At 47.0% G+C, this 12077-nt stretch overlaps 1 protein-coding gene and 1 long non-coding RNA gene across 3 annotated transcripts; one reads left to right on the forward strand and one right to left on the reverse strand.

The window, feature by feature from the left end:
- Positions 1-36: 36 nt before the first annotated feature.
- tbc1d15 (TBC1 domain family, member 15) lies at positions 37-6672 on the reverse strand. 2 transcript variants are annotated; one of them, XM_085281052.1, is made up of 17 exons: positions 6427-6672; positions 5773-5871; positions 5372-5446; positions 5043-5190; positions 4602-4809; positions 3911-4013; positions 3057-3251; positions 2835-2963; positions 2520-2623; positions 2300-2394; positions 1708-1824; positions 1528-1628; positions 1357-1456; positions 1175-1272; positions 981-1097; positions 823-909; positions 37-748 (listed from the first exon to the last, which is right to left on the reverse strand). In XM_085281052.1, the coding sequence occupies exons 1-17, from the start codon at positions 6448-6450 to the stop codon at positions 569-571; spliced, it is 1980 nt and encodes a 659-aa protein (XP_085137178.1). In that variant the 5' UTR covers positions 6451-6672; the 3' UTR covers positions 37-568. The 2 variants fall into 2 exon arrangements, with proteins under 2 accessions (XP_085137178.1, XP_085137179.1); XM_085281053.1 differs by lacking the exon at positions 6427-6672 and adding an exon at positions 6008-6322.
- LOC146571721 (uncharacterized) lies at positions 6398-9488 on the forward strand. The gene is made up of 3 exons (XR_014893162.1): positions 6398-6754; positions 7569-7616; positions 8158-9488. It is a non-coding gene; the product is annotated as an uncharacterized LOC146571721 (long non-coding RNA).
- The last annotated feature ends 2589 nt before the right edge of the window (positions 9489-12077 follow it).

Genomic DNA, 12077 nt, shown 5'->3' on the forward strand with positions numbered 1-12077 from the left:
TGTGTGAGTGTGATCCAGATGTCACAGCTGAGACGGTTTCACGCTGCAGGAAACAAACTTTATTTCTTTGGTTTGTTCGCCGTCGTCATGGTGACAGAAGCTGATGACGTGGAGTCTTTAATCTGATCTCAGAACAGAGAAAAACGTCAGAGCGCCAACAGGAAGAGGAACACAGGCACCTCCTGTCAACAGAAAGAGCTCCTCCCTCTGTCACTGCATGGCCAATCAGGGCTCTTGTTGGCAGAACTTCCTGGATCTGAAGCCTCATTCATTCAAACTACAGCCAGACAACTGCTCCACCCTAACCCTATCTTTAACATATCTGTAACACTCAGGAGGCGGAGCCAACAGGTGAATGATTGCTCAGTCACTGGTTGGCTCCACCTCCTCTTCATCAGGATGAATGAGGCTTCAGAGTGGAGGAATGCCCGATTAGAGCCGCACGATACAAGAAATTACAAAAATAAGATTCTTAATAATCTCTTTACACACACACACACACACCCTCCTCCAGTGAGGCGGGGCCACAGATTCACCCCGCCCACACACAGTCCATCTCCACTCTTCACTACGATACAAAGGCCCCTCTGCCACTCTGCTCGCAGCTGCTTTCTCTCGAGTGTCCGTTGGAGACGCCAACCTCCCGCCGAGCTGCTCCGGAAGTCGCCGCCGAGCCGCAATCGGTCGAGCCTGCACGGCGAGACTCGACGTCAAAGCCCAAGATGGTGGCGACAGGGCGAGGGAGGTCCTGAGGAGGAGCAGACAGGTCAGGGTGAGGGGTCAGATGGACGTACCATGACAGAAGACGCTCCCTGCACTCACCTTGCAGCTCCTGATCTGCAGACAGATGCCCTCAGCTTTCTGCAGGATCTCCTCGATGTCCAGCTTCATGGAGAGCTCGTTGATGTGCTGAAACACACAGGTCGGTGAACAATCTCAGGTGTGCACAGATCTCCGGGCAGCTTTGGGGCGATGCTCACCTTCAGGATCTCGTTGAAGCCGTAGTTCTCCTCCATGATCTTCTGCTTCTCTGAGTCCAGGATGGCGCAGCACACCAGCAGGTGAAAGTTCTCGCAGGGCAGCCCGGTCCACATCACCTGAGGATGAACCACACGTGAGACCACAGGAAGAACGACACCTGTCAGCACCTCCGACCCCGCAGGAGGACACCAACCTCCCAGAGCCGCAGCACGTCCACGAAGCTCAGTTCCCTCTTGAACCTGATGAGCAGCCAGCGGAAGCAGAAATACAGGTATCCTGAATCCTGAGACTCTGAGACACAGACAGAGGGGGCGGAGTCATTCAGAGCCGCCGCTATTCACAGCAAACACACACGCACAGCTGCAGGCGGCGTACCGAGGTAGTTCCAGAAGGCAAGGTCGAGCAGCCTGAGCAGCGAGCTGAGCTGGATCAGCTGAGTCTTCATGCCCTGCATCTGCTCCTCAAAGTTCTCGTGCTGCAGGACACACGGCGGTAAATCAGCACGCGGTTAAACGTCCGAGCTGTCAGAGCAAAGATCAGACTCACCATCTGGTCCATGAAGGCCACGAAGCACCAGAAAGCCTCGACCTCATTCTCCATGACGTAGAGGATGGGCGACAGCAGGTCGCTCATGCCCTGAACGTAACCTGCAACACAGAGAGCTTCCTGTCACGACCAGGAAACAGGAAGCAGCGCCGTACCTGCGGAGGCAAAGCGTTCGCTCACCCAGGTCGAAGTCGTACATGCAGTAGGTCATGAGGATGTCGTGCAGCAGGACCAGGCCCGGGTTGTCGATGCCCTCGTAGAAGCGGTTCGTTCGGTCTGTTCGGTTCACGTCCTTCTCTGAGAGCGCAGACACATACGTCACATGACCTTTGACCTTTACCCCCTCACGGCAAGCTGTACCACCCAACTCAGAAGACCAAAGCGGTCGTTGCTCAACTCCCGCAGCTCTCCCTCCACCTCACCGCGGCAGTAACTGAGCATTCACTCGAGTACCTCACTGAAGTACTGCGTTCACTCCCCGTACTGCAGTATTTCACACGTAAAAACTCCTTTAACTTTACAGGTAACGCCTCAGATCTGATCCCGGCGACAGTGTTACGATCTCACCCACCTGCTGCACCCGACTCCACGCTGACATCATCTCCAGCATCAGAGCAAGAATCAATCGCTCATCAATGCTTCTGATTCTTTGGCACATCAAACATCACAAACACCTTCAAATGTGACGTCATCCACCCGCTACACTGGACTGCTCGCCATCAGGAGCCCCGCCCAAATAACCAAACAAGGCCTGAGCCGAGGTGCTGCTCACCGATCAGACTGCGGTAGTCTCTCAGTCTGGAGTTCCTCCTCTCCTGCTCCTCACTCACAGATTTCCACTGCAGCTTCATCCTGAAGTATTCATCACTGACACACACACACACACACACACACACACACACACACACACACACACACACACACCCCTCATGTTAACATGATATACACACCAGTCAGGGTAATCAGGTATGTGTGTGTGTGTGTGTGTGTACGTTTTCTCTCTCTGCAGGGTCTTCCTCTCCTCGTGCGTGCTCTCCCAGGGATAATACCCCAGCAGGAACTTCCAGGCCTCCTTCCTGAGGGCGTGGCACAGACCCTGCAGACGACACAGACGCGTCAGGGCGTGGTCTCTGCTCGTTTCAATCAGTGTCACAGGTCAAAACACCAACGAGTGCTTTACAGTAAACTCAGGCATAAAAACCAAAGTGAAGATCAAACAGCCCAAAACTGAATAAATGAGTGATGCTGCTAAGAATCACGTCAGCTGATTGGTTCAGAGCTGGACACACCCACAGACACGTACGTACCCCCTTGAAGACGGCGTGTTTCAGGTCTGGGACATCCTTCATCCTCCCGTCTGCATCCTGGTGTCGCGCCCAGTCGTCTGCAGTCAGCGGCGACTTCCTGCTCACCTCGGGCCTCGTGCCCAGGTCGATCTGACGGGGTCAAAGGTGAGCAAAGAGCATCACACGGCTGACACACCCGCTGCCACGCGTCTGCCGAACAGCCAATCACATTAGACCCCTCACCCTGGTGATGACCTCGAAGCCCGGCTCTTCCTGCTGGTTGATCTCCAGCCCCGGGATGACCTCGCCCAGCAGGTCGGCCACCTCCTCTGGGGGGCGCTGTTGCTGCTCCTCCATCCCCCGCAGCGCGTCGAATAAGTAGTTTGTGACTTTGGAGAAGCCGCCGAGCGTGGTGACGTACGGGTCCCGCTTGAACTTCTGCAGGAGACAAACGCAGAGCTCATCAGCCGACGGACGCCGGAACAAGATGGAGCGCACGACTCCAAACGTCATCTGAAAATAAATCCTACGACGTGTTTTCACAGACAGAATTCTACGTGTGAAACCAGAGCAGCCAACAGCCCACCGCAGCGACCTCGCTCACAAAACCAACACACAGATTTATTTAGTTTGAAATAAATGCGCTGATGCACAGCAGCTTCCGCAGAAACATCTGCGTGAAGATCACACGTTAATGTGTCCGTTTAAATCACCATGGTAACAGCTGCTGAACCCCTCACTCACTATGAGGACCATGTGATGCTCACACTTTTATGTGCAGCATGTTTCAGTGCGACAGAGTCCCTGTGCGCACGTCGCCGCACTCCATGACGTTGACACGTCGCATGCTAAAACCTCATAAATGTGTTTTTGTACCTGCAGTACACCACAGGAAGCTGTGGGGGCAGCATCGCTGCATCACCTGCCCAGACTGCACTCAGCACACAAATAATCGAAGAGAAATCAGACAGGTTAATCGACGACCAAATAATCTATAGTTGCACCCCCGTGTGCGCGCGTGTGCGTGCATGTTTGTGCATGCGAATCCAGATGTTTGAGCCTAACAGCTGGCAGTGAGAGATGGTTAAACTTCTTACGTGAACCAGGCCGAAGTTGTTGTCGTCCAGAAGGTTCTCGAAGGACTGCGACAGAGCTTTGTTTGGCGTGCTGACCAGCAGGCACGTGTGGTCGCTGGGAGACCTGCAAACAGGAAACATGTGACCTCAGTAACAGCTCACAGGATCAACGCCGGCCTTCTGATAACAAACGGGTGCTTATTATTCACGGCGCGAGCGGCAAATCAGACATCAGAGGAAGCGCTCGTCTCTTTGGGGTGTACAGATTCTATCAGCCAATCAGCAGGCAGCACGTGGGCGGGACGTCATTATGAAGCCTGATAAGAACTTTAATAACAGCTATCTGCCCCCGCCTCACCCGATATTTGGATCAGAGGGACGGGAACGCTGCCGCACGCCTGTGGAAATCATCCATTAGCATATAAATGACCCGAGAGAGCGGCGCCGGCGCCAAATCTCCCCGCAGCCCCCACCCCAAGGTGGAGTAACATTTATATGTCTTCCTGACTGAGAGTAACTTGAATAAACTGTCTGTGACACAAACACCAATAACTTGATCTGTATGTGAACCTGACCAGCCCCCCCCCCCCCCCAAACAAAAACAAAAAAAAACAAAAACAAAAAAAAAACAAACAAAAAACAAACAAAAAAAAAACAGCCCTCCTTGAGGTGGAGGGCGGGGTCAGAGCTTAACATCAACCGCTGGACTCACTCTATGAGCAGAGCGAACCTCCTCAGGCTGTCCAGGAACGCTCTGCTGCCACCCTGGTGGAAGTGCAGATGTGGCAGCGGGGTGGAGGAGTCCTTCAGCTGCAGGATGATGAAGGTCCAGCCCTCCTCCCTCACCGTGACGGAGCGGAGGTCACTGACACTGAAGGCGAAGGCCAAGCGGCTCCTCTCGTGGCTGCTGTTGAGAGAACCTGGAGACAGGAAGCAGGGATTAGAAAAAACAGGGATTTCAAAATAAAAGCTCAGATCAGCCGATGCACCCGTCTGGCTCAGGCTGCTGAGTCTTCACGACCTGCAGATGCAGCCCGGCAGCTCGAGGCTAGGCTGCAGTCGACAGCATTAAAATTCCTCATCGCTGCCTCATCGTCTCTGAATCTGAGTCACGTGATTCCAACATGCCGAGCAGGTTAAAGCAGCCGCTCACCCTCCATGTTGGAGCTCCGCCTCTTCCTGAACGACACGGCGTTCACCATGTCCCACTCTGTCTCGTAGCTCAGCTGAGCCTCCAACAGCTGCTGAGACTGTGGACGGTCCCCTGGACACTGAGCCCACTCCACCACCGAGCTCGAGTCCTGCGCACACACACTCTTAAATCACCTTTACATGAAGTTTTATGTTTTTTTTGGTTTGTTTAAAAATCTGTTCTTGGAAACTTTGAAGTTTGAATGTAATCAAATCAGGAAATTCGGTTTGTTGATACTCAATTTGAGTCAATAAAGTTGAACTCTACTGAGTGGGAGTATTTGGACAAACCTTCCCAGCACAGAGCATGTTTGAGGGGTCGACGCCGTCCTCCAGAGGTCTATACTCCACCACGATCTCGGCGTCCTGACGGCGAGGACACACATTGACACATTACTTCATCGATCAATCAAACAAATCACAGGAGCGTTCAGGAAGAAAGAGCGCTTCTGTTCCGATCGCATAGATCTATAAACAATCAATAACAGTGACAAACCGGAGCTTTATTCCAGCCAATCATGTGCAGTTTAACAGGTCTTTGATTAAGCAATCAGGTTATCGCCCTGGTATCAAACATGCTGCTGGTGTGTGAGGATGTTTTTCTCTTCAAGTCGTTCCATCGCAGAGACATTCTGATACTTAATCGATGACCAGGCTGACTAATCGATACCAGAGTGTGTCGGGACTGTTACCTTTTCAAGGATCCGGAGGGTTCCTGAAACCAGGAAGTCTGGCTCGATCTCCTCATCACTGCTGGGATGGAGGAAGACTCCCTCGTGTTCAAATATCACCTGTGGAGCAGAGTCACAGTGAGGTCAGCTGAAGGATCAATACAGCAGGCAGGAAGTCTGATCACATCACATGACGTCTGAGGACTCAGGGCATTGTGGGAAAAATAACCTGCGATACAGCGAGAAGGTGGCACACCTGTTCACACCTGTGCCACCCGCAATCAGAGCTTCAGATAAAACCACTGATCAATACTAATCAAAACAAATCAATCAGGTTCCCCTGAGATCAATCACGCAAACTTGAAGCGGTCTGCTGAGGTTCACCGGTCCGCCCAGGGACCACTGCACGCTAGCTTAACCCAGCCTGTCCCCTGAGAGCCCCGACCCTCAGCCCTACGCCGCCCGCAGACAGCGTCCGGGCCGGAGAGGCGGACAGAGGCCGGCGGATAGCCGCCTCCCGAGGCAGCTGCGGTCGGTGAGCTCAGTGGCTATCCGAGCAGCGGCGGCGCAGAGCCGGAGGACAGAGCTCCCGGCCCGACAGGACGGAGCCCTCTTCTCCCCGCCGCGGAGCTCCGGCCTCCGCGGCAGAATCCCGGAAACGCGATCATGTTTTACCTTGAACGCAGGCTCCGCCGCCATGTCTGGACTCACTCTCCCAATGACGACGGAAGCTCACGTGACCACCAACTTCCAAAACACAACCGACAGCTCAGCTTCCGGTTTAAAAAGGTCAGCTTCCGGTTAGAACCACGCCCACTTCAACGGGTCAGCTGACGGCCCAAAAAAAAAAAGACAAAAGAGCTTAAATTGAAGTAAAAACTGACAAACGCACGGATAGATGTTACAGCCCAGGGGCGGATCTAGAGAGATTTTCTTAGGGTGGCAAAGTCGAAGCCCCCCCCCAAACACTCATGGTTACATACGGTTACATGATTCAAATGCAGTAAGTATGCACGTTTTTCATATAAATATAGTCGATAACTTAATCATTGTCTGTAGCCCACATGATTACACACTTTAGTTACATAAAACATGTGAGTTTTGATGCTATGTACTGTATAGCCTGTATGATAAATAAATATGTAGCCCAATAAGTATAAACTCCAGAAAGCTACACAACATGGGGCGCTTCATTTACAAACACAAGTCTAACTTAAGTTTCACTGTTTTTGTTAGAAAACAGTCACATTGTTGCAGCTTAAATTACACAAAATGTCAGAAATCTGCACCGTCATGAACAAACATGTAAACCTCATTTTTCATGATTTGTTGGATGAACCCACTGAGGTCTGAAATACAACCGGACATTTGTGACTCCTTTGAGTTTACGTTTGTATTTCACCCTCAGATTGTTTCATTTTATTTTTCCCCCATTGCCTTGTTTGGTATCTTTTCAACTCAACTGAATTTATTTTTTTTACTTTCTTTTTATTGTTTTCTTTAAACATTATACGGGGGGGTAACAACAAAACAACAACAACAACAACAACAAAAAGATAAATACAACAGGTAGGATAACAAAACAAACCCATGTTGGATCTCCTTGTTTCTACAGTTTGATCATTTCTCATTATCAGTGTGTTGGTCTTTATCCTGTTGGGTTTATGTACTCAGTCCATTTCTCCCACTTTTTATGGTATTGATCTTCCTGAGTCCTTATTCTGTAGGTCAATTGTTTGTATTTCATCTATAATTTTGATCCATTCGTTAACTAACTACTTAATTAACGCTCTACGTCTCTGACCTCTGCTCCTCAGTCGGTTTCTTTCTGGTCTCAGTTTGTCGAGGACGCAGACTGGATAAAGGTCAGTAACAAAGTGAAGAGATTTTATTTGGAAAATTCACCTTTACTCAGTTGTTATGGAATCATGTCACTACGTTCATCTCTAACAGCATCTTATCAAAATCTTTTCTACCAAAACGTATTTTGGTTTAGACTTTAGTGAGAGACTCTCATTAATCAAACTCCACATCCATAAATGTGACTTCTCCACTCTCAGGACAGAATCGGAACAATTTGTTCCTCTTACAACAAGAAAGCTTTAAAACCATTAATAATCTCACGGTGTCTCTCGCCTTTCCCTGTTTGAATCTGCATTTCTGTCCTATTTATTTGTACATACTCTTCCACTGTATCATAATTTTGCACTACAATTTTACATCGTGCAGTTTTCTGCTTTTTGTTGAAGATTCTGTTGAAATAAAGTTGGAGAAAAAATTGTTTCTTTCATGAGCAACACATCCCGACATTTCAAAATAAAGTAAAGTCTGGAATGATCAAACTCTTAGAAATGAGACAAAAACGGATTAAAATGAGGTTCAATGTTTTTATTTCATGCCTCACAGTGACTGCATCCTCCTGGAACAGCTGCCTCCACCTTTGGCCACACGTGAAAAATGTCTTCGTCAGCCTAACAGTTTTGATATTGTCACACACTGATGACATCATCAATGAACCCGATCAGTGTATTGAGACACAGCAAGAACTTTATGCTGAAAGGTGAACACACCTGTGGTCTGCAGGCACAGGTGAGACGCCTGCTGGCTCTCCTCAGTCAGAGGCTGTGTCCCAATTAAGAGACTGCACGCTTGAAGTACGCGCACTACGCGTACTACAAGTACGAGAAGTGCGGAAGTGAGAGGCTTGTGAAATGGGACGGTATACGCTTCGTCCTGCTGTTCAGGTTGCCTAGCAACCATGATACTAACCGCGAGACACGTTGCATACAGCTTTGTTTGACAGAAATGAAGGAGAAAAATGTTTTGTTGGTCATTCATTTTTGTCATGACATCACTTTAGTTGAGTATCTGAGGCTGAGACCACGGCACTGTAAAACATGATTGTTGGGCTTCATTTCTGTGCTGAACAGGGGCGGACGTGGGGGTGGCTTACTGGGCTTAAGCCCGGGTTGTTTTGTCAGAAGCCCGGGGTCTTTTGGAGTGTAATTTTTTCATAGTTAGATGCCTGGCTGACAACTGTATAAAACAAAAAGTACACACAATATTCGAAGCACATAGTGCACACTGTGGGAATTTACGACTGTGCGTGAATCCCCCCTGATATTGGTATGATCCGAGCTCAGGTACTAAGCGGCTGTCTCCCAATTCAGGGTCTGCAGCCTTAAAGTATGGACTTCAAGGCCAATTACGTCACAGCGGCGCGACGAAGGCTGTCCCAATTCAAAGGCTGCTCGAAATGCGGCCCTCAAATGCGTCCTTCATTTCCCTGAATTTTAAGGATGTGGCAGTGTAGACTTCGTGGCCCAACATATCCCAGAATGCATAGCGTGGCGGTGGGTGTGGATAAATTTGCAGAAAAAAAACGGTGGATGAGGGGCGGCCAAAGAGTGAACTTTAAGTACTGAATATGACGTCACTTATTTATGTGCAAATGTTTAATAACGAAGACCATTAAACATGACTGTTGGCCACATGTCAGCAAAGTTATGTGACATTAGTGACGTTTGTACTAACTTGGTTTTAAAGCCTTTACTTTAAAATATACGCCGTCCAATAGCTGAGCTTCATCTCACAGAGAATGATCAAAGCTCATGTAGAAACAAACAAATGAACAAAAGATTTTCTCCTTCATCTCTGTCAAACACAGCTGTATGACACGTTTCCAGCTGTTAGTATCATGGTTGCTAGGCTACCTGGGCACCGCAAAGGAGGCTTTTTTTTTAAAAAAACTTTATTGACAAACAACAGTATCAGCACAACGGAGGCTAGACCGGCCCATTACACAAGCCTCGCACTTCCGGCCTGAGCGGTCTTTGAGTACGCGGCCCTTGAGGATCGTTGAGCCTGCGTACTTTAAGGCTGCAGACCCTGAATTGGGAGACAGCCAGCGACTGAGCGAGAGGGCGGGGCAGCTGCTGCCTGTGAGTGCGCTGTTGGAGAAACGGAGCCAGCCATACTAAGGAGAGCTTAAGTTTGAGCAGGTACCAAAGCAAATCATTCGTACCGTACAAATAATGTAAATATGACGGTGCATCACGAAAGATTGATATCAAACTGATCACTTGACCAATATTACGTTACTCGCTCTTCAAGTGAATCAACAAATGGCGAAATGAAAAGCCGAACAAATGCTATTTTTTTAGAGTCTTAGCTTACGTGTGTTTATTTCATATTCTCAGTTCTTACCCTCCCCGACTAAATCGGTTTCAGTTATGTACTGAAAGATAAGAATGGACATTAGAGGCTTCTTTCAAAGAAAAAACTCAGGTAAATGTTATTTTATATATTATGCTTTGTATGTTGTTCAGTATATTTCTATGCAAAACAAGAGGGATTTGAGTACACAGCAGGATATTCACATTTGTAACCAGATATTTACACTTTAGGGAGAAAACATTTTTACTGTACAACATCAATTTAGAGTAAACTTTTGTTTTAGATAAATATTGAAATATATTTTGAATTAGTTAAATGTCAGAATAAAGAGAGACAGAGCTTTCTATTTTTTAATCACTTTGATCAAATTTAGGAGTACATGTACACTAAGTTTATTGTTAATTAATAAGAAAACTCCAGACGATTCCATTCTGAAGCTGAAGAAGCTTCTGATAGGTTAGTAGAGTCCATGTGAGTAAACTGGTGGCACAGCTGTGGATGCATATAAGGCAAAACACAGAGCCTGTTTCTGTGACATGGGAAAATCAAGAGATGTCAACCAAAACACCAGGAAAAGAACTGTGGAGCTCCATAAGTGTGGCTCAGTTTGAATACAATTTGGTGCCATTTACAATTAAGAAATACAGATAGTTTCTCTCTTTACTCTTAAAGTTAACAAATATGTTTTTATATTTATCTAAAAAAATAAACATTTAGTCTAATTTGATCTTACAATTAAAAAATTGTTTTTATCTGAAGGGTAAATATCTGGTTTCAACTGTATATTTGATGATTGTCAGCACAAAGAGAGGAAGAGGGGAGCAGAGAGGGAGATGGAGAATGAGGACAGAACAGATGAACAAGAGCAGGTGAGACTCACATGTTAGTCAAATGGTTGTTTACCAGAAGTATCAGCGTATCACAGGTCCTCATGTATCTCGTACCTCGTGTTTCTTTTTAGGTTTGTTATTTTTCAAATTCTATATTTATTAAGTTCTGCAGCTTGTTTGCACAACAAGGCTAAATAATTATATAAACTTTTCTCAATCTAAATATTGTACTTTGGTAGAATTAAACAATAAGTGTAGTGCAGGTCTATGATGGTTTTTAGTGCTGCTATCATCTAGTTCTGATTCTGGTTCTGTCTTGGTTAAGTCCTCAGTAGTCCTGATTTTGAACTGTTGTAGTCCTGCTTTAATTCAGGATCAGTTCTGGGTCTGGTTGAATTGGGGTTTAGTCCTCGTGTATTGATGTCTGGCTCCGCCTCTGGTGCTGAACAGTCATTTAAGGTTAGTTAGTAAATAACAATTAGTTAAATGGTAAATGGCCTGCATTTGTATAGCGCTTTTCTAGTCCATAGGACCCCAGAGCACTTTACACTACATTCAGTCATTCACACACTGGTGATGGCAGCTACATTGTAGCCACAGCTGCCCTGGGGCGCACTGACAGAGGCGAGGCTGCCGGACACTGGCGCCACCGGGCCCTCTGACCACCACCAGTAGGCAAACATGGGGTTAGTATCTTGCCCAAGGATATTTGGATGCAGCCAGGAGGCAGCCTGGGATCGAACCACCGACCTTCTGATTGGTGGCTGACCTGCTCTGCCACCTGAGCTACAGCCACCACCAATGTTGTTCATGAGACTAAAGTCAACTCCCTGTGGCAATGTAAATATAATATGGCCAATATTATAGTATTGTCAGATTATTATGATTGATTATATATATATATAGATAGATATACACACACACACACACACACACATATATCACTGACTTTCAGCTTGTTGTGTTTGTGGATATATGACTGACTAATTATTAAACATTCGCACATAAATAAGTGACGTCATATTCAGTACTTTAGTTCACTCTTCGGCCGCTCCATCTTATTAGGGAAATTCTACATACATAAATGTAAATTTCTAAACTCAACCCCATCATTTAATTTGTTTTTGATTGAAATTGAATATTACTTAAACTCTCTTAAATTAACTTCCAATAAAAAAGGTTTATCATTGATTGAAATTCATTCAGAAATGTTTAAGGAATGAGCTGTCACAACTTTCAAATACAAAGTTGTTATGAAGTCTGTCACATTCCCCCCTTTTTTCTTTTTTTTATCCTTTATTTATTTATCCTTCTTATTTC

Source organism: Mchenga conophoros, linkage group LG7, assembly GCF_057382185.1.
Source record: "Mchenga conophoros isolate Kocher_MC1m ecotype Shallow Benthic linkage group LG7, M_conophoros_male_GT1.1, whole genome shotgun sequence".
NCBI lineage: Eukaryota > Metazoa > Chordata > Actinopteri > Cichliformes > Cichlidae > Mchenga > Mchenga conophoros.